This window comes from Tripterygium wilfordii, chromosome 21 (genome assembly GCF_013401445.1).
Source record: "Tripterygium wilfordii isolate XIE 37 chromosome 21, ASM1340144v1, whole genome shotgun sequence".
Lineage (NCBI taxonomy): Eukaryota > Viridiplantae > Streptophyta > Magnoliopsida > Celastrales > Celastraceae > Tripterygium > Tripterygium wilfordii.
The window spans coordinates 6,510,000-6,535,616 of NC_052252.1; the positions used below are offsets into that span (position 1 = coordinate 6,510,000).

General features: G+C 38.9%; 3 protein-coding genes and 1 pseudogene across 5 annotated transcripts; all 4 read left to right on the forward strand.

The window, feature by feature from the left end:
* The first annotated feature begins 142 nt into the window (after positions 1-142).
* On the forward strand, positions 143-7,625 carry LOC119987809 (annotated as a pseudogene).
* Positions 7,626-9,929: 2,304 nt separating this feature from the next.
* LOC119989070 (probable transcription factor At1g11510) lies at positions 9,930-11,416 on the forward strand. The gene has a single exon (XM_038834374.1). The coding sequence runs from the start codon at positions 10,006-10,008 to the stop codon at positions 11,179-11,181; it is 1,176 nt and encodes a 391-aa protein (XP_038690302.1). The 5' UTR covers positions 9,930-10,005; the 3' UTR covers positions 11,182-11,416.
* Positions 11,417-14,700: 3,284 nt separating this feature from the next.
* Positions 14,701-17,597, forward strand: LOC119989072 (protein HEAT-STRESS-ASSOCIATED 32). Of its 2 annotated transcripts, none has more exons than XM_038834376.1 (5): positions 14,701-14,948; positions 15,180-15,371; positions 15,465-15,675; positions 16,941-17,164; positions 17,259-17,597. In XM_038834376.1, exons 1-5 carry the CDS (start codon positions 14,820-14,822, stop codon positions 17,367-17,369), a joined length of 867 nt encoding a protein of 288 aa, XP_038690304.1. In that variant the 5' UTR covers positions 14,701-14,819; the 3' UTR covers positions 17,370-17,597. The 2 variants fall into 2 exon arrangements, with proteins under 2 accessions (XP_038690304.1, XP_038690305.1); XM_038834377.1 differs by having other exon boundaries at positions 14,819-14,950; positions 15,119-15,371.
* A 1,716-nt stretch (positions 17,598-19,313) lies between these two features.
* LOC119989068 lies at positions 19,314-24,161 on the forward strand. 2 transcript variants are annotated; one of them, XM_038834370.1, is made up of 6 exons: positions 19,314-19,664; positions 19,916-20,921; positions 21,017-21,207; positions 23,022-23,058; positions 23,138-23,208; positions 23,316-24,161. In XM_038834370.1, exons 2-6 carry the CDS (start codon positions 19,974-19,976, stop codon positions 23,830-23,832), a joined length of 1,764 nt encoding a protein of 587 aa, XP_038690298.1. In that variant the 5' UTR covers positions 19,314-19,664; positions 19,916-19,973; the 3' UTR covers positions 23,833-24,161. The 2 variants fall into 2 exon arrangements, with proteins under 2 accessions (XP_038690298.1, XP_038690297.1); XM_038834369.1 differs by having other exon boundaries at positions 19,316-19,668.
* Positions 24,162-25,617: the final 1,456 nt, after the last annotated feature.

A 25,617-nucleotide genomic window follows, 5' to 3' on the forward strand; every position in this document is an offset into this window, starting at 1 on the left:
TCCGACTTTTTGGCAGAACACCGACTTAAAATTTGGACCAACGACCAAGTCAATGAATATAGTCAAGTAAGTGGGGCATCGACTTAAAAATTAGACTAAAACAAACCTCTACAAATACCAGGATACACATTCTTGTGGATCATTGAAGCAAAGGCAGAGTTTATATAGTGATACCAATGGCTGCTTCAAGATTTATATTTCTCTCTTGCGCCATTTTCATACTACTCTTAGCTCTCACTACTACTGCCCAGCCTAATTACCAAGACTGTTATCATACTGGTAATTTCACCAACAATAGCACTTACCAATCAAACCTCAATCAAGTCCTCTCCTCCATCACCTCTGACACCGAAATCACATATGGATTTTACAATTTCTCTTCAGGCCAAAACCCTGACGAAGTTCATGCCATCGGACTCTGTAGAGGAGATGTTAAGCCTGAAGTCTGTCGTAGCTGCTTAAGTAACTCCACCCAAGATATCAAAAACCTCTGTCCAGCCCAGAAGGAGGCCATTGTCTGGTATGACAATCGTTTGTTGAGGTACTCCAATCGCTCCATCTTTGGCAGAATGGAAATTGGACCTTATTTTTGGATGTATAACCTGAATAATGTCTCGTAGCCGACCGAGTTCAATCAGGCAGTGATCTCCCTGTTGGGTAACCTCACAAGTAAAGCTGCATCGGGCGATTCTCATCTTAAGTTTGCAACAGGAAATACAACCACAGCAAGCTCACAAAATATATTTGCACTTGTTCAGTGCACTCCTGATTTGTCCATGGAAGATTGTAGTGAGTGCTTGACTAATACCACAAAAGTGCTTCCACAATGTTGTGACGGGAGGCAAGGTGGGAGAGTTTTAGGTCCAAGCTGTAACTTTAGGTACGAGAAAGAGCAATTCTATGACGTAATTCCAGCTGATGCGCCGTCTCCATCGACACCCTCACCAACACCAGTTTCTTCTCCTCCACCGTCTCCATCAACGTCGCCACAAGTACCACAGCCACCACCACCTCCATCAGCACCGGTTTCTCCTCCTCCATCGATGAACGCAGCGACTACAAAAGGTAAAACATATTTGTCAAGCTTTTAAACATACTGAAATAACAAGCTAAGCAATAGTGTGTTGAATATATAACGAGTTACTGCTAAAATACTTGGTCCTAATTCTCATCTTTCTCTAATTTGATTTCATTTATGATTTTCCAGGGAAGCAAAGCAATGTCTTCACAGCTGCCATAACTCTGGTTTCAGTACTCTTTTTGTGATGCTCAATATGGGAGATCGAATTGATCCAGGAATAAAAAAGCCCAAGTGAAATAAAGTTGAACCAATTTGATTGTGAACTGTACTTTGTTTTGCTGCAGCAGTATTCTTTTTAAGGTATCAAGTTAGACGAGCTCTAGATGTGAAATTCAAAAATAATACAAGCAAGATGCATTTATTTGCCAAGATTGCCTACTTCCACCATGTTACAACACTGCCACTCGTGCCTCATAATTCTCACTTCACATTCCATAAATTGGCCTATATTCACTATTTGATTTCTTAAATGAATCCTCTTTGTATCACGAAATCGGTATCAGCTCGACTGCGATGCCAACATCTTGTATCTAGGTCAATCTACACTGCTAATGGTGCTGCTGTTACAATCATCACCGATGATAATAAGAATACTAAACGGTGCACTGTCGCCGGCAAATCCATTGGCAATAGCTCGCAACATATTACACAGCTTTAAACTCAATTTTTCTACTAGCATTGAAAACCAATCTAACCACCTTAGCAAACGGGCATGATAAGTAGACGGTAGAGTAAACCATGGTGCATTGACGTAGACTTTGCAAAAGCAAATCTTCCGCAGGGATGACCACTAAACTCCATAAAACATTCCATTAGCAGAAATTGGACTAGTCCACCTTGAAACCAGTCAAATCACAAGGAAGCTCACTTCCTATCGAACAAGAAACAGCTTCCTCCCCGGAAAATAGCAAACAGCTAAAAAATTTAAAAAGAAGTAGGATGATCATATTCTGATTATTGTAAGATTGAGCTACCAACTAATTGGTCTAAATCAAATTAATATTTGTCAATAATTTCTATAAGTCTAATTTTGAACAATTACAAATTTACAAGTCAAATTCACTGAAAATTTAGTTTATGTGGAATTAAAATTGCGATTTTCCAAAAAATGAATTTAGCATAATAAAAAAAATTTCAATGCGCAACCTCCAGATTCCAGAACCACTGAACAACCAACACAGTTTTACGACAATTTAATTCTATATCCTCTTTTGTTAAACAATATCCCACATCAGTTGGGATAACCAACCATGTGTGGTTTATAAACTTAAGCCCACCCCTTCACACCCAACAAGGCCTTTTCCTAGGCTTGAGTGGGTTGGGCCTAGCTCACCTACTTGGGCCTAAGGAGAAACAAAACTGTGCGGGTTCGATGTATTCACGAGAATCGAACAACCCAAAGCGGACAGGTATCGGAGCAATTCGGTTCAGTTGGACATGACCTCTACTCCACTTGTTAGCAATTCGGTTCGGTCCAGTTGGACATGACCTCTACTCCGCGCTACTCCACTTGTTGGGCCGCAAGTGCGGGGAGTGTTAATGTGTGGCAATTCGGTTCGATCCAGTTGGACATGACCTCTACTCCGCGCTACTCCACTTGTTGGGTCTGGAATACCCCAGCCCACAAGTGCGGGGAGTGTTCATGTGTGGCAATGCGGTTCGGTCCAATTGGACATGACCTCTACTCCGCGCTACTCCACTTGTTGGGTCTGGAATAACCCAGCCCACAAGTGCGGGGAGTGTTCATGTGTGGCAATGCGGTTCGGTCCAGTTGGACATGACCTCTACTCCGCGCTACTCCACTTGTTGGGTCTGGAATAACCCAGCCCACAAGTGCGGGGAGTGTTGATGTGTGGCAATGCGGTTCGGTCCAGTTGGACATGACCTCTACTCCGCGCTACTCCACTTGTTGGGTCTGGAATAACCCAGCCCACAAGTGCGGGGAGTGTTGATGTGTGGCAATTCGGTTCGGTCCAGTTGGACATGACCTCTACTCCACGCTACTGCACTTGTTGGGTCTGGAATAACTCAGCCCACAAGTGCGGGGAGTGTTGATGTGTGGCAATTCAGTTCGGTGCAGTTGGACATGACCTCTACTCCGCGCTACTTCACTTGTTGGGTTTGGAATAACCCAGCCCACAAGTGCGGGGAGTGTTAATGTGTGGTTTATAAACTTAAGCCCGCATCTTTGCTGCAATAATTAATACATAACTAATTATTTTTATAATTTAAATATGTTCCTCAACCAAATTTAACTAAGAAGATAAATCATGTCCAGATGCATAAAAGCAGAGCAACTTATGAAGAAGGAAAAGAGAAGAAGCGACAGAGCATCTTCGAATTTCAATTTCAATCCTTAGGAGCTATCTGGGATGGAGGTCAGTGATTGAAGCCTCGTTTCTTGATAAATGACCAAACTTGGTGTTTGATTGGTCTGACTCAATTGACTCTGAATTATGCTGATCTAATGATGAAGATGTTGACAATTGGGCTAGGAAAGAGAGACGTTTTAAATTAGGTCCCTTGAATATTTCAATTTAGACAAATAGACTACTACAGTCCAATTCTGGTTAATTTAATTTCTCATCGTAGCTGACCCGTTAATATTTTGGCAAATTAGAAATGATGACGTGGAATTTAAAAAAAAATATTTCATCAATAATTTAATACGACATAGACTTAAAATTTGGACCAAAAAATTATGAATATAGTCAGTGGTATACCAACCATTCATTCCTCATCCATGTTCTGATACGGTATAGACTTAAAATTGCACCAAAACAAACCTGTATAAATCATTCATTCATCATCCATATTTTCTGAATATATTTTAACTTAAGAAGAAGTTCAACAAAGTTAGCACATACTACATGGCTTTTTCAGGACCAATGTTTTTCCTTGCTTGCTTTGTTTTCATTCTAAATGTTGTTCATCCTGCAGTTGCTCAGACGGAACCTCTGCTGTACTACGACTGCCCAAACAGGGGGAATTACACCACAAACAGCATCTATCAGAGCAACCTCGATCGCCTCCTCACCTCTATCTACACCAACAATGAAATAGACTATGGCTTCTACAACTTTTCATATGGAGAAACCCCCAATAAGGTTTATTCAATTGCGCTTTGTAGACCAGATATAACTCCAGATGTTTGTCGCAAATGCATAAGAAATGCTAGTGAAGCCCTCCCAAGAACCTGTTCCAACTACATGGAGGCAGTCGGAGGTTATGATTTATGTCTATTACGATATGCAAACCGCAACATATTTAGCCTCAGCGAAGAAAGACCTTTCCTTTTGGTCTATAATATTGAAAATGTCACAGATGCAGTTGGGTTCAATAGGTCAATGTTTACCTTGTTGGATAGGCTCGGGAATCAAGCTGCAAAAGGAAATTCTCAAAGGAAGTATGCTGTGGGAGAATTAGCAGAGCTGAACGTTTCACCAGTATTTGCTCTTGTGCAATGTACTCCTGATTTATCAGAGGAAGAATGCAAATATTGTTTATATAATGCTTCTGCACTAATTCCAACAACCTGTTGCACAGAAAGACAAGGAGGAAGAGTGATTTTTCCAAGTTGTAATTTTAGATATGAAACGAATCGTTTCTATAATGCCATTGTTGATGCAGCTTTACCACCTTCTTCTACTTCCAAAGGTAACTAGCTATATCTATTTATAGTGGCAGATAAATAACTATGCATTTCTCCAATTGATTTAATTAGATTAAATTCTTGTTTTGCAGGGAAGGAAAGCCATGGATCTGAGACTGTCATCATTAACCTCATGGCAGTTAAGGTTTTTGTAGTATTGGTTATTGTCATGATCTTCATCTACTTAAGAGTACAGAAACCCAAAACACAAATCACAAGTACGTTGAATCAGTTTTAAACAAAATAGTTTGAAGATCCCCTTTCTTTGTGTTTTCTTTTACTTATTCTTTTGTTGAAGCAGTTGATGAAATCAAAACAGAGGAATGCTTGCAATATGGATTTAGCTTCATTAGAGCTGCAACAAATAACTTCTCTGAAGCTAATAAGCTTGGACGAGGTGGTTTTGGACCTGTATACAAGGCAAGTAAAAAAATTGATCATCAATCACCATAAGTCAGCTGAATCCAAAATGAAGGTAAATCAAGCTGCCCATTTTTATTATGATTTTCTTCAGGGTACATTTCCAAACAGACGAGAAGTAGCCGTTAAGAGATTGTCAAAGGAATCTTCACAAGGAGAAATAGAATTTAAGAATGAGGTGCAGTTATTAGCCAAGCTTCAGCATAGGAATTTGGTTAGGCTCATGGGTTTCTGCTATGAACGCGAAGAAAGACTTCTCATTTATGAGTTTCTGCCTAACTCAAGCCTCAGCAACGTCTTATCTGGTATGATTAAACCTCCCCCTCAATTATATGATGTAGTGATGCTTACGTAATTGGGGATGCTCTCAAAACCAACAAACATATACAGTTCATAGAGAAATCTTACTTTGCAGATCACACTACGCGTGCACAATTGAATTGGGAACGTCGATACAATATTATATATGGCATAGTTCGAGGACTGATTTACCTGCACGAAGAATCTCAACATCGGATAATTCATCGCGATCTCAAGACTAGTAACATTCTGTTAGATGTAGCTCTGAATGCGAAAATTTCAGATTTTGGTATGGCGAGATTGTTTGCTATTGATCAAAAACAAGATGACACGAACAGAATCGTTGGTACATAGTAAGTACAAGAATTGAACTTTTGTTTTTGCATTACCTATCACCTCATATAACAGCAACATTGATGATTATTGTTACTAACACGAACCCTGAACAAGTAATTTGAAATCTGACAATGCTTAAAAAGAGGGATGATCCATAGAGAAGAACATAAAGTTGAAAGCTAGAGATGAAGTTTGGTAATTAGCTGTTAGGGTTGGGGGTTTATTGTGTAATTTGTGTTTGGGGATTAGAACTCGGAGAGGGCCACAACTCCGAGCCTTTCAAGTTTGGGTTAATCCTTGAGCTTTTAGCCTATATTCTATAAGATGGTTGGGTGATTACAGATGGACCGTATGTTATTTCAGCTTAGTTACTTTAATGGGCTTTATCTGACTAAACCCTCACAATTCGCTTAAAAAGTACATTGTCATTGCCCCGAATCAGACAAGTATGTCCCATTAATTAACGGGTCGGGAATAGATATAAGTATTTTTATGGGGAAAACAACGGAGATGGAGACGGGTTTGTTGAAATCAATCTCACTCCAAACTCGCGTGTAATATTAGTTGTGTATATATTAGTTATGATATTTTTTATTTACTTGTATATAGATAGTTAGATACTACTTGTTATAAAATCTCTAACCTCTGAAAAAAACTATTCTCTCACTTTCAAATCTTTATTTGTGAAATGTATACATTTAAGTGGTGATTTCAATTTATTTATTGTACACTTACTAAATTTGACATTGTTGTATTTGATCGGGACGGATAAAGGGGTGGGAATTCTCCACCAGATGGATTTGGAAATAAGGTCAAGATTAAAATACTTAGCGGGGACATGTAAGTGTTTATGTAACGAGGGGACGGTCAAAGGGGTCCCTGCCCCGTTGACATTCCCAAATACGAACAAAGGAAAATCCTTAGTTCTAGTTTCTTCGGTCACATTTCAATTTCGAAATTCTATTTTTGGTAAAAAATGTTGAACTCTCATAAACCGTACGGTTACTCTTCCCTGTAATATGCTGCAAATTGTTATTGAATTTCCTGGTTTATTACAAGTACTTTTTCAAAAATTATATTAGCATCAATTTTTGGAACTAAAGATCATTCACTCCAATGGTGATATGCAGTGGATATATGGCTCCAGAGTATGTTGCAAACGGGCACTTCTCAGCAAAATCAGATGTATATAGTTTTGGTGTGATAGTATTGGAAGTTGTCAGTGGCCAAAAGAACAGGTGTTTCCGTATCGGGGAGAATGTTGTGGACCTTAAAACTTATGTAAGAACTAATCTATTCTACCCCTTGTTATTGGACTCAAGCAGAGGCACTGACATTGGATGTGCATTTGGACTAATTGTATTGCAGGCATGGCAAAGCTGGAACAAGGGGAAAGCTTTGAATCTGATTGATCCCACATTAGCTGGTGGAGCAACAAATGAAATGATGCGATGCATCCACATAGGACGACTATGTGTTCAAGAAAATGAAGCTAGCAGACCAACCATGGCTTCAATTGGTGTGATGCTTGCCAACTATGCCATGAATCTCCCACAGCCTTCTAAACCTGCCTTCTTTATGCGAAGTACACTAGATCAAGAGACATCTTCGCTGTTGGAGCATAATTCAGAGGCAATTGAGTCAGATCAATTAAACACCAACGTTGGTCATTTATCAAGAAACGAGGCCTCAATCACTGACCTAGATCCCCGATAGCACCTAAGGATTGAAGTTGAATGAATTAGTAAAGCATGTAATTTATCCTATAATTTTGTATTCATCAAGTTGGAAAGGATATACATTATACAGTGTTTTGCTTATAAAAATCTCGTATTTATTTTTGCCTCAAGAAGAAAAGCAATCTCTAAAGGATCTCACAGCGAAACTCTTCCAAGACATCAGCAATGCGGGTGTCAATCCACCCTGCATTTATTCTTCGTTTGTGTTTACATCCACTGATACCCTGCTTTTTTATCCCAGCTGGATTAAAGGTGTGTTTGGTAGGGCGTGTGCCTAATGTTTGCTGCTAGCAGTCACACTGGGACTCACCCATCAGTCCATCACCAAACTACAAAAAATAGAGGGCGGGGCCTTAAAAAAAAAAAGACAGCATTACGTATCCATAATGAAATCATTAATAAGGGTTCATAATCAATGTGGTATGCTTAATAAGAAATAAACATCACAACTTTTTATTTTTTCTTTTTTAAACAAAACTTCAAAATGTTTTGTCTCTTAAAATACATGTTAGATTTTTAAAAAAAAATCACTTATTCGGATTTAGCATGTAAAACTCTTTCCAAAAAGAGTAATTGTTGACAGATTTGACCTGGGCGTTCTTAATTACATTGTTTTATTACATTATTTTTGAAACAATGTATAAAAATCTGCAACACTAATGTGATTATGTACAGAAAAGTGTATTAAGAGACTGTTAAAATAATGTAGTTGCCACATGATTATGGACGATTATATATGAAAAATCCTATAGATATATATCATTTCCGAAAAAAAAGGGTGGGGTTTGATAATCATGCTTCTTAAAAAATAGAAGGTCAAAATTAATTTGACTAAAACTGAGGTGTAGTTGGAAAACAATAGAGTTGTAAATAAAGCTTGTCAGCTAAAAATCCTTCTCGGGCGGCTTGGTTGGTTTTTTGTTTGAAAAACTTTAATCACACCCCATTATTTCCTAAGCACACCCTGACTCCCATTGACTTTATTTTTTTTGGTTCTCAGCTTATAACATCCCACCCCCCACTGTCTTTGAAAAACAGGCAGAGTCGTGACTTCTTCTGCCCAAATGACGAAAGCCTGAAAGTGATTTGCGATTTCTTTATCGAATCTAACTTTTGTTTCCTCTCCTTCTCGCTTTGCTTTTGCTATCATTGACAAAATCCCACTGCCCCACCTCCTCCCAAACCCCGTCAGAATCCCCATCCAACCCAAGACTTCCTAGTGTGGATCCTCAGCCCTCAACGACCCTTCTCTGAATTGGAGCAACCGGAATAGAGTAGAGGAAGACCTATGCATACCACAACTATGTGGATCGCTAAAGCCTCACAATGGTGAGTTGTTAAGGTTTTGTTCTTGTGTGCATGGGGGTGAGCTGGGAATGAAAATGCTTGTGGATTGGAGAAGATGTACCAACAAAAGAGAAGGGAAAGAGAGGAAGGGAAGGGAAGCACTTGGCAAACACTCGACACTTGTCAAATTCTAGTTTTCCTGACTTGTTCATTTCCAGCTTCCACCTCCAAGAGAAAATAGTCTTGTTCCCATCGATTACCCACTGGTATTTCATTGGATCTTGATTGAATAGCCCCCATTTGAGGCTAATTTCTCCCCCCTTTCATTGGATCTTGATTGCAGGTTGATTATTGCCGTGTTTATTGTCTATCCCTATTTGTTTTTCTCTGTTTTCAACTTGGGGTGCCCTTCTAAAATCTCTCAATTTTTTTATTACTTTTGGAGCATTTATAAAAATATAAGATTTTATAGGTTACGCTTAACAAGGTATACTTAGTAAACAATGGGGTGTGACTAAAATTTTATTTTATTTTTTTTTAATGTTACTTAGTCTAGCCCACATCCAGGCCCATTATTTAAAATTTTGACGATTTAGATCTGGGTTGGGCGGTGTAGTACGTGGCAGTGACTTGCACTATAGATGCCGGGTGCCGGGGCTCTGTTGTAAAAAAATTACAGCAAGCCCCGCTGTAATAACAATTTGACACGAAAAATTTTTTTATTTTATTTTAAAAAAATTATAGATGTGTAGTTTACGGTCTAACGAATCCAACGATATATTTTTTGTTCAAAACAAAAATCATATGCTATATGAAAAATGCTTAACAATTTTAGACCGTCGGATATAAACTCAAAACATTCGGTGTCTGGACCACGATGAATTTGATTTTTGTTTCTAACAAAAAAATATATCGTTGGATTCGTTAGATCATAAACTACACATTTATAATTTTTTCAAAATAAAATAAAAATTTTTTGGGATCCAAATTACCTACAGCGGGATCTGCTTTAGTTTTTATTACAGCAGACCCCTGCCACCCATAGATGCCACGCTGTCAGCCGTGAAAACGAAAGGTCGAGTCCTCATCGACTCTCGCACTTCAATTCTCAAATTTTCTTCTCATAAATTCAGAAAAACCCTAACACTCTCCAACTCCCCTCCCTGTTTTTCTTGGCGATCTCGCTACAGATGGCAAAGAAGCGCTTAACAGCCATGGAGGAGCCGCCAGCTGCTTCCTCGTCAGATGAAGAAGTTGCTTCCTCTGAAGAAGAAGCAGAGGAAGCTGAATCCTCTTCTGGAGAAGAAGAAGAGACTGAGCCCAAACAACCATCTCCTACCCCTCCACAACTGAAAACTACGGCTTCTACGCACACCGACGCTTCAGATTCTGAAACTGAATCTGAATCTGATTCCGGCTCTGACTCGGAACCCATTCACTCCAACGTCAAGCCCATTGCTTCTATACATATGGAGGACAATACCACCGCAACGAAGAAGCCCCAATCCAAACCCTCTGTTGCTTCGAAATCTGCTACTGCATCCAAGCGGATCAACGAGACAGATCAGGAACCGAAGGACTCTAAACGGGCCAAGAAGAAGGAAAAAGATGTTCCTAATGACGCATCGACAGAAAAGTCTGGCGACGATACAAAGAAGCCTCTGTTCCAACGCCTTTGGAGTGAGGACGACGAAATCGTCCTTTTGGAAGGTATGATCGACTTTACTGAGAAAAACGGTAAGAGTCCGAATGCCGATGTTGATGGTTTCCTCGAATTTATCAAGAAATCGCTGGGCTTTGATGCAACCAGATCAAAATTGATGGAGAAGATGAGGAGGTTGAAGAAGAAGTACGAAAACAATGCTGGTAAAGGCAAGAAGAAGGGTGAGGAAATGACGTTTTCCAAACCCCACGAGCAGAGAGCTTACGAGTTGTCCAAGAAAATCTGGGGTGGAGAAGGAACAAATGGTGCTGGGGTGGAATCTACTGTGAAGCCCAATGGCAAAGCTCCTAAGAAGGGTCAGACGGGGAGCAAGAGTTCTGCAGGTGTGAGTTCGGAGTTTATTTCTACCCCTCGGGTTAAGGAGGAAATGAAGGTGGTGGAGAGTGCGAAGGAGAGGAACGGCCCCCTTCTGCTGAGGGGGAATGAGAGTGTAAAAATTGACAATAGCATTGGCTTAGCTGGGATGGAAGGGTTTTTGTTGAACAATGGGTTGGGCTTGGTCGAGGAATCAAAAAGAGTGGAGTTTGAGGAGAAGTGGAAGAGCATTCAGCTGGCGGAGATGGAGCTGTTTGTGAGAAGGGCAGAGGTGATCGCGGAGCAGGCAAAGTTGGTGCTGGAGGCATACAAGTCAGCGGAGAATTAGGTGGTTAGAAGGTATATAAGTTGCGGATTTTCGTAGTTAAATACTTTAGTATTTATATTGTCAGTTATTTTTATGTTTTATCAATCCCCAAGGTAGGAGTTTTGTCTATTACCAAATTAAGGTACTATAAGTACAATGCCTGAAACTCTTTTTCTGTTTATGAAGTTGAGCTGCATTTTGAGTTTAATTATCAGTTAGATACCTTAGAGGTGTCATACTTATTTAATTTCTTAAATTTTTATGTTAGCTTCTTTTTTTATTTTTCTGCTTTGTTCCTGCTGATTGTTCCTGTTATGACTTATATAACACATGGCGTTGTTTATCTTGAGTTGTTGGTACTGCTAATCTTTTTATATGTAGTAGTTCCAAGTAGTATATCATGCTCAGGCTGCTATGATTTAGTGTTTCTTATAATTTACAAGGTTGAGTGTGAAATTAGACTTGGTAATGTTTGTTACTGAATGTGGACGGTGGTTTTCGTGGCATGTCACAATTGATGCAGACAAGTGCTTCTGTTGTAAGCATCATATGTGATGCAGGTGGGCCCCACTCTCCGTCGTAACCCCTCAAGGGCCACGGAGCTATGGGCTGTCAACCCCTCCCGCATGGGCCGTGGGACTAACCCATCCCATCGGGACATGGGCCTAGCCCACCACACCAGGCCTGCAGACCATACACCCCAACCCATCATAATCCATTCCTGGAATATAGGTTGTTGGTGCCGGGATTCGAACCCGCGGCACCCTTTAACATAAGGTCCGCAGACGCTCATGCTAACCATTGAGCTGCAGCTCAATGGTTAGCATGAGCGTCTGCGGACCTTATGTTAAAGGGTGCCGCGGGTTCGAATCCCGGCACCAACAACCTATATTCCAGGAATGGATTATGATGGGTTGGGGTGTATGGTCTGCAGGCCTGATGTGGTTGGGCTAGGCCCATGGCCCAATGGGAGGGGTTGACAGCCCACGCCCTTGAGAGGCCGAGGTCCTCCAAGGGGTGGGGCCCGCTGCATCAATATGTCACCTGTATATTTTTGGCATATTTTTATTGTTTGAGCAATTGGGATCCACTCAAGTGCTTGATGGAATTTTATTTGGTGTTTGTTGCGAATGATGTTTGATCATCACTTCTTTTATGCAACTATACTGTTTGATAGTTATTATTTTTATATGTGATGTGACATGTGAGTATATGATCTTACGATGCCATGCATGAGAGTTGTGGTGATTCGACTCATTTAAAAGCTCAGTGTCTCGCTTGCTTCCCTCCCTCCCCCCCCCCCTATTCTAACTAGTTTAATCTTTAACAACGAATTGAGTTTTTTTTGTTTTCCTGTTTGCTATTATTTAATGAGTTGAATGATAGCAGTTCTCTAAGTTGGCAATCGTAACTATTGTGTCATTTTTTGAATGGATCATATCATCATATAGTTCATGTAATTTACAGACTGGATTTGGATTATTGGTGTAGTCACATTTTTTTGCAGTTCATGTTACTTTGGCAAATTCACAAGGGTATTTGTTTGCTGTTAAAAGTTCATTGAAGAAAATTGGGAAAGAGGCTTTTGTTTCTTATGCTTATTAAATGTCTCTAATTTTTATGCGTCAATGATTTGATGAATGAAAATCGTTGAGTTGCTAGAGGTGCAAAGGTATCCTTGCAGATTGAGGTTATGCTTTCTAGGTAAAGAGTACCATGCTAAATGAGATCACGTCGTCTTTCTAAACTCTAAAGACAGTTGGACTAATCTTATGGGTGTATGATCCTGGCTTATTTGGAAATTTCAATTGTGATGGTTGCCAGAATGTTAGATTCAACCGGCCAAAAGAAATTAACAGAATACTATTGCAGTAGAGTTGTAGAGATATGCATTCATCTTGAATTATAGAGAGAATTTCAGCTTCTTGATAAAAGTGGATATATTTCTGCTGTTAAAATCATTATTGATTTTTTGTGTAATGCACTGAATTTGCAGCAGTACTCTGACCTAGTGTTGGATAGTGTATTTACCAATTTTCGACTTTGTTCTGCAATGTCTTGAGTTTACTCACACAGCCTTTATTTGTCTTGACGGTGACATTTATTTTCATAAGGAGAGGCATAAAAAAGAAAGCCTGCGTAGAAAGATTCAGTGGTCTTGTCTGCTGTTTCTTGAAGATGTGAGGGGTTCCTGTAGTTGGTGAATTTTTTTTATGTGCCATAGATGTTTGCTTATTTATCAGCTCTTTTTCCATGTCTCGTTCTACAGTTGAGAATTTTGTTGTTGCATCTGAATGCTGCTGCCGCTCGTTCGTTGTGTGTGTTGTATTTTCACTTCTGTCGGTTGAATCTTGTTCATCCGTCCTTGTTCTATAGTAAGCATTGCGGGATTCCCCAATTGCTTTTTGCTCCCTTCCACTCATTGTTACTAGTTTGAAAAACTCATTTGTTCTTGGTGGATACAGTTCTGTGACTGCCTTTGTATCAGTAAAATCGATAAATCATGTGCTGCGTTTTCTGATCTATCACTAAAAAGCTCATGTCGCGTGGAATACAAGCTTCAAATTCCATCCTTGCGTTCAAGAAAAAACATAAGGTTAGGCAGAATGTTTGCCTTGACAATGTCACTTACTGGATTGATGTGCAAAGTGGATGGAAATGTGTGAGTCACAGTATGTCTACATAAACAAAAACAACTTTTCTTCAGATTGCTTAGCATGGAAAGAAGAGGGAAGCCACGGAAAATTGCCTGTTAGGGGATGCGATCATATTCTTCTTTGGAAAAAATGCAGGTGCGCCCACCAAGTAAATTAGCAATGACATGGGCAAGTGCCAGAAAATACACTAGAGCTGCGGAAAACCATAGCTTGAAAGCTTGGGAGCTTGGTTCTCTACACTAAAAATATCCACATCTCAAATCAACAAAAACAGTTTTTGAAAAACTGAGTCATTAATGGAAAAGAGTAATGCTACAGATTCCTAAATACGACCTCTTTGTTTTGTAGGTGAAATATTCATTGATAAAATGCGAATTGTATTTTGGGTCTCAAAAATTGTTGAATTGAAAAATTCCCAGCTAAAATTCTTATTTCATCTATCCCAATTCATACGTCATCCTTTGAAAATTTAAATATACAAAATAATCAATTTTAACTACACAAAATAATTATGTTATTCTAAATTTGTCATTATTTATGGTGATATTTTTTTTCTTTAAAATAAGTATAATTAAAGTAACGGTTATTCTAAATTTATTCTTATTTATGATGATATTTTTTTTCTTTAAAATAAGTATAATTAAAGTAACAAAGACAATTTTAAAATAGGATAGTAAAATTGTTAATTAATCAAGAAAAACGAAACTGAGACCGTCTAAAATGAAACGATGGACAACTACAATGAGACGGGGAGTATTGGTTGTTTTGAGTTATAAAGAAAATCCTATGAATGACACGTGTCAAGATAAAATTGAAAAAAAAAAGGCATAAAAAATTAATGATGGGAGTCACTATCAATTTCTAGAAGGAGCTTCATATTTCTACAGACTACTACCATGGACATTTTCTCCATATTAGTGTTCGGTAGGGAAGGCAAAGAGAAGGAAAGGAAATTGAAGCAATCCTCTTCTCCCTCGTGAAATCTCATCTCTCTCGGCTAAGATGGCAATGCGTTATTACGGATGGAAGAGCTTCGACGAGGACGAGGATCGGCCGGATAAGCCCCGTCGATTTGGAGTCACCGAGATGAGAGGCCCCAATTACAACCTCCTCAGCCAAAATTTCCTTCAAGTAATCACCTGCTCGCTCCTTTTCTCTTTCATTATTGTAGTTGCTGTTATTTGGCTTTCGGTAGCAAGTAGAATGAAAGGGTTAATGATTTATTCGCCAATTTCAATTGAAATGTAAAAATAACTCCACGCTTTGGCTTGATATTGATCGAGCGCTATTGTGTTCTTTCAGATGTTGTGAGTTGGTTGGTTGTGTTGTTTACACTTGATTTCGACAATTATGTTGTTGCAGGACATTTTTGAGTCAATGGGACAGTTTGTTGATGGCTTAAAGTTCTCTGGAGGTTCTCATAGCTTGATGAACAAGTCTTTTATTAAAGAAGTGATTGACATGGCTCACCGACATGATGTGTATGTCAGTACTGGAGACTGGGCTGAACATATGATCCGTAAGGGTCCGTCCGCTTTCAAGGAATATGTTGAGGTGAGATATGGAAAGGAATCTTGTTTTACTGTCTATCTGAAGTATATGGGAAGAAGAGTTTGTTTGAGTCTTTCTTATCATCTTACGTTGTAGGAATGCAAAAACATGGGATTTGACACAATTGAGTTAAATGTTGGATCACTTGGAGTTCCTGAAGAAACTCTATTGAGATATGTGCGCTTGATTAAGAGTGGTGGTTTAAAGGCCAAGCCTCAATTTTCAGTCAAGTTTAACGAGTCTGACATCCCTGCTGGTGGTGATAGAGCATTTGGGGCATATGTTGCCCCAACACCTCGAACAAATGGTAAGGATGCAGATTCTTAGTAAAAGACCTATTGCAATTCAATTTTTCTTAGAATGAATGAATGCTAGATTTGTTGTTATTCATGTCTGTTTCCTAAGCTCATTTCTGCTTATTAACTGGCACCTAGAGTTTTTTATTGTACTTGTACCTGGTTTTAGCATATGGCTGTCTCTTGTCCATGAAGATATGAATACAAAGCCTGTGAAGTTAGTTTCACACAATTGTATTTCTTTCAATGGTCATAATTATGTAGATCGTTAATCTTTTGGCAAAGTTCAAGTAGCTTCGTGGCTAGTTTGTGATATGCAATTCCTCATTTTTAGATAATCTTGTGTACCCTTGTTAACTTTGACATATGTAGCATTTTTTGGAGCTTCTAGGGTTTTGGCTAACTTGTAGGAGGATGTTTGTTTGTCTAGTAGAGAGTTTTACCTCAGTTGGTAGAAGACCTCTTGCATACAGTTTATGTTTTATGATTTTGTGATCTTGGAATAATGGTGATATATTGTTCTTTAAAGTAAAATAATCATGCTCATGAAGATATTTGTGCTCGATGTCAGTCTGGGTGTGAGAACTGAAAAAGTGTATAGACATTTACCTTTAGGTCTTAGTTCCTCTATGTTGCTTGGATGTGGGTCTTCAAATAAGTGGTGGTTTCAGTGTTTGGTTGTGTGGTGATTTCAGTGTTTGGTAGTTTTAATTCTCCCCCTTTTTTTCCTCTCTCTCTCTCTCTCTCTCTATGCCCTCATATTATACACGTAAAGGGTTGAACTGTCAATCGCTGAAAAAAATGTAATGTGTTTTTCTGCTAAAAGTGAATAGAACTTTGCGACTTTCTATGTCTGTTTCCATTTCCTTAAATGATCTTGGTGTGCTGCTCTATGAGAATGCATTCACCGCTTTGTTCAACTAATTTCTTACCTCCTTGGTGGGGTGTTTAGACGTGGAAGGTTTTACGTAGTAGCATGGAACAGACTATAGCCTATATTCTTGGTGTCAATTACATAGTTTCCATTTTTTGCTAGTAAAATAACGTAGGAAAGTCAAAGCAATGAAACTGCAAATATGGAAATCAGTTGTCATATAAAACCTTTGGAGTTATATATTTATACTTGACAAAATCTTTCTTCAGTTTGACCAAATGTTTTCATTTGGATGATTTAATCCTTTTTATCTAAGACTTGTGAATTCTATGTATAGTGATGTTTTTCTTAATATAAGAATAATAGTCAAATTCCAGAACTTAAATATGTTTGTTTCTGCAGAGCTTGTCGAAGATGTAGATCTCTTGATCAGACGGGCTGAAAGATGCTTAGAAGCTGGGGCAGACGTTATAATGATTGATGCTGATGATGTCTGCAAACATGCAGAGTCTATGCGATCAGACATAATTGCAAAGGTCATTGGGCGTCTCGGGCTTGAGAGGACCATGTTTGAGGCATCAAATGCAAGAACCTCGGAGTGGTTTATCAGACGTTATGGACCCAAGGTACCATGCCTTTCATTCTCTGTTTTTTGAAATAATTGCATCGACATTGTGCTACACATTAATTGCATTTTATTTAATGTGCCCGTGTTTCCAGGTTAACCTCTTTGTGGATCACTCGCAAGTAATGGATTTAGAGTGCTTCCGAGGGCGTAACTTGGGTAAAAATCATGCTTCAGTCCTTGGTTCCTCATATTTTCTCTTTTGAACTGGTGCATATTGTAGAGTTGTGCCCCTGCCTTGGGAGAACTGATTATATCAATGTTGTAGTTTTGGGATGTTTGTTCTAAAATAAAAAAGAAAATTTATAAGTGTGTGTGGTATCTTATGAGAACTTTTAAAGCTTGCCAAGTATGTGGATTGGTGTTCACTTATGTATTTGAATTAGTCTATGGCCAATGTTTCTTTGTCCTAAACTTGTCCTCCTTGCATCCTGCATTCTTTTGCATGTGATTTTCCTTGTGTCGGAGTGAGTTCTCCGCCAATTCCTTGATATTCTAGTGGATTTCATGGCTCTGTCTCACTTGTACATATGAGACAGTGGCCATTGTCGACACTCGACACAATGTGGAGTGAACTGCAAATCAAGTGTAGTAACATAATGACTGTGGCTAATTTGTTTCAGCCTTGGCTTGCATGCACTGTCAAATTGTGGCGAATTTTGAAGAATTCTGCTTTGATTAATAAAGCCCCACTGGTCTATTACCCAATTATAACAAAATGTCGAGACATCATTGGTGAAAATGTTCTTTGGGGGTCCTATTTTCCTGGTGCTCTTTTGCTGGGGAGACAATGCCGTTTGTTTTTAATCTATGTACCTGTTTTTCATTCCCTGTATTGCTTTTAAGTCACTTTCTTCCTGCATCTCTGTTCTTAGGTTTGTGTTGCTAGATTTGTCTTTTTTCTATTAGGTCTGTGGCTGCTGGGACAGTTACGTGTATATGTTTGCACTATTTTTGCATAATCATTTTCATTAATAAATCACCTCTGTCAAAAAAGGGGGTGAAAAGGTTCTTGAATCTTTTGTTTAACTTGTAATGCAAGTTTGTCGGAAGAGACGTAGAGTAAGGTTTAGTTCTCAAAGCTATCTATTCTATATTGAGCCTAGTTTGCATTTCCTCATAAAAATGGACCCTGGAATTGACAGTTTCTTTTTTTCTCCTCATAAAAATGGACCCTGGAATGGAGAATTTCTTTTTCTGAGATTGTATTGAGGGGTCTTATACACGTTATGGTCATTCATTATGTGTTACTGATAGGGAAATGGTGTATCCACCGAATGGATCGAAATAACAGGATTTTGCTCTGTTTGGGTACCCTTTTTAAGGAAAGAAAGTTGTCAGGGTGTCGGCCTGAAAGAGAGATTGTAAAATCCTTTGATTTCGGTGTTAGGGGTGATGGATGAGAGAGGACTTGATCGAGGTTTGATTGGTAGGCGCTATTGTTGGTTGCTTATCAAAAAAAAAAAAGGTGCTATTGTTGGTGAAATTACCAGCAGCATAACATGATTGGTAATTTGGCTTGACAGGTAGTGAGAAATATCAATCCGAAAGTAGCCATTGACATCGCTAACTCTCCTTTTGCTTCAATGATCCACAGGAATGTATATTTGTAAACAATAAAGAGAATCACAAATACATTTTCTTTTTTTACCTTGAATAACTATAGTCAAATGCATGGGGTGTGTTGAGCGTCCATTTGGAAGAAAGGATAAAGCTCCTTATAATGTAAAATTATTATTTAATAATATTATTAGGTGTCTGAATGATGTTTTAAAAATCAAAATAACATAATTTTATGTAAAAATTGCTATGATATGGTGCAGATCTTATGATATGGAATACGAAACACTTAAAATAAGAGGGAATATATCAAATAATAGAGAATAACAAATTTTATATTATCATTTTGTATAACATACAACTCAAGTACCCTATTATATAAGAAATATACTATACATAAAAGATTTTTTCCAAATACTTTATATAAGTATTTTTGTCCAAATACTTAAGACAATAATTGATTTATACATTTGATAATAAAATTATACTATCCTAATTCCTATATTTTAGTGATTAGTTTGATGGACATATATGTAATGTACGGAAATTAAAAAATGGACCGAAAATCTCAGGATGAAATAATACGTGGCGTGGATGGATGTATTGGACCAAGCGGACCAGGAGAAAAAAGCCAGTGATTGCCTTGGGGAGTAAGTGGTAGCCCACCGTGAATTCTCCAATCTGAGCGCCGTCCTTATTTTCGTCTTGACGGAATTAGGTGGTGCTTCCTCTTCTCCGCCTTCTCTCCCTCGCAGTCTCACTCCCTACATCTCGACCACCGAATCACACGCGCATATACGGAGAGAAGAGAAGAGACGAGACAGAGAGAAGAGGAGAGAGAATCATGTCGAAGAAGAAAGCTTTCGCTGGCAGCACTATGACCCTCAAGGACTTCCATGGCGGCTCCATTCCATCTGATCTGCCTCTTCCGTCAGCTCCTGGTGTGTAAGTATCAGTTGACCCTTCTTTCTCTTGTTTAAATTAAATTCAATCAATTTTTTATTTATCATGGTTGATGGTTTCTTGCTTTTAATTAGACAGGATCTGTGCCCTCCCTATATTAATTCAATCAATCTTTTTTATTATCTCAATTTACATAGCTAGCGGTCTGCTTCTTTGATTTTTGATTAATTGGATGAACTAGATCTGTTAATTGTAAAACCCTAACTCGTAAATCTTCGCTTTGTTTTAGAACTGTTAGACCTGTGGATCGGTCCGGTTATGACCGACCAGGATCTCGGGGACACTCGATGGGTATGGGCCGGCCTGATCATCGTGCCCGGCCTCACTCATCTCCAGCTACGAGGCATTTCGATGATAAATCCCCATTTCTTACTCATACAGCGCAGATTGGCCGTAATTTTGATGAAGATGAACGTAAACCCTTGGATGGAGGTTCGGCCCCCAGGAGAACTGTTAGTGATGACAGCTTTCGGGCCCCTCTGAATCGTACAGAGCTGAGACCGGAGCCTGTGTCAACCAGTTGTGTTACCCCTAGGCAAGGGATGGGTCCGGTTGTGCAGAGTGGGGCGGTGAGTTCCTACTCTGTTAGGGTTACTGAAGCTGTGCATGTTGGGAATCAACAAAATGTGGGGGCTAATATTGGGAAGAGTGTTGGCGGGCCTCATCAAAATGTTTGGGCAGCAAGAAAGGAGGCCATGGGTGTTCCTGAGCCACTGCAATCAAACTGGTCTAGGCAGAGTGCTGCTCAGAAGCTGACGCATGCCAGTGCGCTTGAGAAAGTCTCGTCGGGAAGATGGCAGTCGAAGAACACCATCCCTTGTCCTGTGAAGGTTGATACGGTTAAGAATTTGGAGACAGATGGTGGCCTAGATTCCAAGGGTTATGATGATAATATGTACAAGAGGGTGGATGTGGTCGGCCAGACAGAGTATGCTGATGCGACATTGGCAAGGCAAATGGAGAGGGGCATGAATATTGATCACGAGTTCCAGGTTGCTAGAAAGGACTTTTTGGATCATGAAATGGTTGGGTGTCCATTGGCTTCAGAAGTACAATTGAATAAATCATTAGGTTATGCTGATGGCGCTCAACTGCCTCTTAATGAGAGCAAATATGGTGTGTCTGATGTGCAATCGCTAGTGCATTCTGAAGTTTTGCAATGTCCTATACTGAAGTTGCTTCCAAGAACAAAAACATTGGAGAGTGGCGAACCTCCTGCCATTGATCACAAGCAGGTATCCACATTTATACCACTTGAGTCTTCTTCATAATTTGTTATTATTTGGTTCAATTCATTAACTGAACACAATTTTGTTATGATTGAATGAAGGGTTGCCAACAGCCGATCAGTCCTGCTCAAGGTATCACTGAAACAGTTACTGTATTTCATACAGTAAAAAATCCCGCAAAACCTGGTTTAGCCGTCTCTATGGGTGGAAACCATGCAGTAGAACGCCCGAAATTAAATCTAAAGCCACGATCACAGCCTCAACAAGTAGAAGGGAGTGATATTCGGGAAGGGTTAGTATTATGATTTGACACTTGTCATCCATTCTGCATTTTCTGAGTTTCAAAAAGTTTAATTCAGTTTGGAAAATTTTGGATGTAGATAGACACGTTGATACTTATTTATGCCTTTTACTCATAGGGTGTAAATGTTTGTTGACCAAAACCGGCATTATAACTTACCTTTCGAGCTACTAACATGGTAACTTACCTTGATTTCTTCATTACCTTCGCCCAAAATGGCAGGATGGGATTTTAGATGTGACCCCCTTTGGTACCTAGGTGAAGTGGAAATGGAATTGGATATTGTATATTTTATTTGCTTGTAGGTCAGGGTATATTAGCGGGAAATAAGAAATAAAATAAGAACTTGACCAATAATTGCTCCTATAATGAATCTATTGCAATCAAGTCCATTAAAATTACTTTTTATGTGCTAATAACTAGACAATGAGATATTTGAGTGGCTTCGGAACATATAGTCAAGGAGAGCAACCTCATTGCGTGTCAAAAATAAATAGAGTTAGATTTAAAGCATGTCTTTAATTACTCATTACCTATTCAATTAGGTTGTTAAAGTATTGAATTTTCTCCAGAACATTTAACCTTTAATTTATGTGGGTTGAGGTATATCCAATAATCAAGCTAAGATTCAATAATTGAAAAGTTGCGCAAGTGGGGCTTCTAGACTCAGAGGAGCTTAGTTTTTCAATACTTAGGTCTTCTTTGCCATTTTGAAAAGTCTTGGATCTTCCTGGCTTCTTATATGAGGTTCATAAAACCACTTGAATGCACTCTGGTGTTGGATACCTGCATCATGAATGCTTCGGGAATAAAGAAGTATATTGTCATGAATCTAATAGGTTATACTTCATAGTTAAGAAGAGAAATGAATGGCTTTTTAAAATGTATTTTTTGCATATCCATATTCTGTCTAGTTAGGATTTTTATGCTATAAATGTTGGAGTGTATAAAGTTGGCAGGAGTCCTTGTTAATTTTCTTCGGTATACCCTTTCAATACGTTGGTCAGGGAGCCTTGGTCTTTTCAATCCCTAGTGTTCCTTATACTGTGACAGTTGCAAGGGAAATGACACACTTTTGCTTACTTTGATGATGGAAACATCTCAAGATATCTGGATACAGTCTCTTTAGAGTTTACAGTATTCTACGGATGAGTCCCAAATCTTTTAATTGCTTGTCAATCAATATCTTTCTATTGTAGACTTTTATTTGTGACATTTTAAAAAGATCTTTGGGAAAATGTTTTAGCAACTCTTGATGTCACTTTTGTATATGTACATGGAATTTCGACGTGTAAGAGCCAGTGGGTAATGCCGTAATGGATGAAAATTTTGAACAAGATTTTTGGTTGTAGTGTTGTTATTTTAACTGCAATGGTTACAATGGGCGGTTGAAAAGTGAATGGGCCTACGCAAAATGAAAACAAGAGAGAAGTGAAAATGGGCAATAGGAAGGCTATACTACATGGCATGGTAGTAAAAAGCTGAGTAAATTTGTGCTGGGCATAAGTTTCGGTAAATGATAGAGGAGAAGTTGTTTTCTTTTATAACTGGACTGTGGACATTGATTTGACTGACAATGGCTAATTTATGCTTCTTAGTCCATGCAGTTTCCTTTAAATTTTTTGTCTTACTCAATCTCTGTTTAATATTTTAACCTTCAGTAGAATTTGTTTTCTTCTCCTGCTATTTAACTTCGTAGTGGGCATTTATTTGGAAGTTAATTGAAAGGATATTTATTGAACCATACCTACTGAGGTACTCTGTCATGAAACTAGATTTGATTATGTTATCTTTAACTGATGCAGGAGGGCATTGTTTGGTGGTGCTCGTCCAAGAGAACAAGTGAGTAAATATATTTCATATTATTCGTTTTCCTTGTTATGGTCGATGAAGCTTGATGTCCTATTCCTGGTCTCCTCAGGTTCTTAAGGAGCGAGGGTTGGATGATGTTGCTATAACCAGGCCTGATATTTTGGGTCAACATTCTGATGGGTAGTTTTGTTTTTTTTTTTTTTTTTTCCCTTCCTTTGCTTTTTGATTTCTTTGTCATGTTTGATGACAAATGTCTTTATCTAAATGTTATTTGTTGTGATATGAAGGAATAAACATAGCATTCTCAAGACTGAAAGAGGTGCCGAGCATTCAATTTCCACTAGCCACAGTGAAAGAATTGAGAATCCTACTCATCATCTGAGAACGGTAAAGAAATTTGAGAGGAAGGATTTCAGTGCAGATGTTGAAAGAGGTGACATGCAGAGGAGGAATTATGGTGCGGATGTTGAAAAAGGTGAGATGCAGAGGAAGAATTGGCGTAATGAGAACCAGAAGAATAATGAGAGGCGGCAGCAGCAGCAGCAATTGTCACAGGAGAGGCAGCCTTCTCCAGAAACTTGGCGAAAGCCTGTTGAGCAACCGAAATCATTGTCTGATGCAACTGGTGCGCGCCATGGAAAAGCGGCTTCAGCGGTGGAGCTAGCCCAAGCATTTTCAAGATCATTTTCAGATCCAAATGTAGCAGATCCGTATTCTAGTCAAAGAGGCCTCCCAGGCAAGACACAAGTGCCCTTTTCAAGACTCATGGACCCAGCAGCAAGACCTAAGATCAATGGCTACTAGCTTTGAATACTTTTTTGCGCAATGGTGTTTGCAACATTGGTGGTAAAAAGATGGTCTCAGTTATTTTAGATATAGTTAGGTGCTAGCTGGGTTGCCCACAGCTGGGAAGCATAGAGGGCGTCTGACTTCCAACTCACTGATTTTTCACGCAAATGATGGCCATGCGAAGGGATTGCGTTGTCCACTTTTTTGAGTGTGGCCTCCTTATTGACAATGTCTCTTTAGTTGACAATTATATGGTTCCTCAATTTTTTCAGAGGACGATTGATTTGTTTTTGTCCTAATAATTTACAAAATCATGAATGGTAACTCGACTCTTTTTTTTATAAGAGGACTGTTACTTTACTGCTGCCCTTGTAGAAGTAGTGGTCAAGATCTTCTATACAATATGACTGGTTAAAAGTTGACAAACCGTGAATTTTCAATGCAATGTAATGTGACAAAACTAAATAATGCAGCCCCAAAAGGCAGATACAATGAAATTGTTCTCCAAACTCTGTCCATAATTTAGATTAGCGCAGTAATTTGTTTTGTCTTATGCTTTGTTGTGTATCTGAATGGTTTGTATACTAAGAAATTTAGATTAGCCCAGTAATTTGTTTTATGCGTTGTTGTGTATTTAGAAATACCTCCCTCGCGCGACTTCGCTCGACTACTACAATGACTTGTCAACGCTAGACTTCCATGGGTTTCGTCTGCAGTTTTACTTACTATTATGTAATGAAAATTGAAAGACTACATTGACTTCGTCTGCAGTTTCACTTACTATATAAGTATATATACATTCAATTCAATGAAGCCTTGTCATCAAATATGAAGCTATTTTATTTCTGGTTAGCTTTGTATGGCAAAACATTTGCTAGCAAGTGAAATGGAATTGCAAGCAGAGGACTCTGCAGGTTCAATGCAAGAATTCATAAAAGAATGGCAAAGGCAAGTGAGGAACAAGTACAAGGAGATTGAGGCACAGCAAGAGCAACTCTAGAGGGAAACAGAGGACATTGCCAAGCAGAGTGTGAGCATTCAGTCGAGTCTAAATTTGATGCTCAAAATCTTGAAAGCAAGAGGTCAAAACGATTCTGTTTTGGTTGATCAACTTACTCAGTCAATACGGTTGGTTTGGTTGGTTATGTTTAACCTTTTTAAGCATAATCTCTCTTTCTTGTATTTCGTCACCCAAGAGAAAATATGAATCCTCGCACTCTGCTTGGCAATTGACCTCTGTTTCCCTCTTGAGTTGCTCTAGCTCTGCCTCAATCTCCTCGTACTTGTTCCTCACTTGTCTTTGCCCCTCTTTTATGTATTTTTGTTCCTCCCCAATCTCCACCATCTCCGCCCTCAATCGTAGCCTTTGTTTTCCTCTTTAATTCCCTATTCTGCTCACAATATAAACAACAACATTCACCATTACAAGCATTACCGCTAAAACAATGTGGGATCAGGATCAGTACCGGAAGTCCTCTGTGCTTTCTCACTCCACAATGTCTTCTACTTACAAAATCTGGAATTCTCTTGTATTGAACTTGCAGAGTCCTCTGCTTTGCAATTCCATTTCCGTCTCTAGCAAATGTTTTGCTGGACAAACCTGCTTAACAAGCTAATCAGAAATAATATAGCTTCATATTTGCTCTTTGGTGACGAGGCTTCAGTGAATTGAAATGTATATATAGCCAGTAAAAGGGAAAAGTATATAAATGACCTTTGTATTTCAAAAAATTCCAAGCAAGTATCTTTCCTTTGTTTCGGGCTAAACAAGTTCATGTCCTGTACTTTAAATATTGGTGC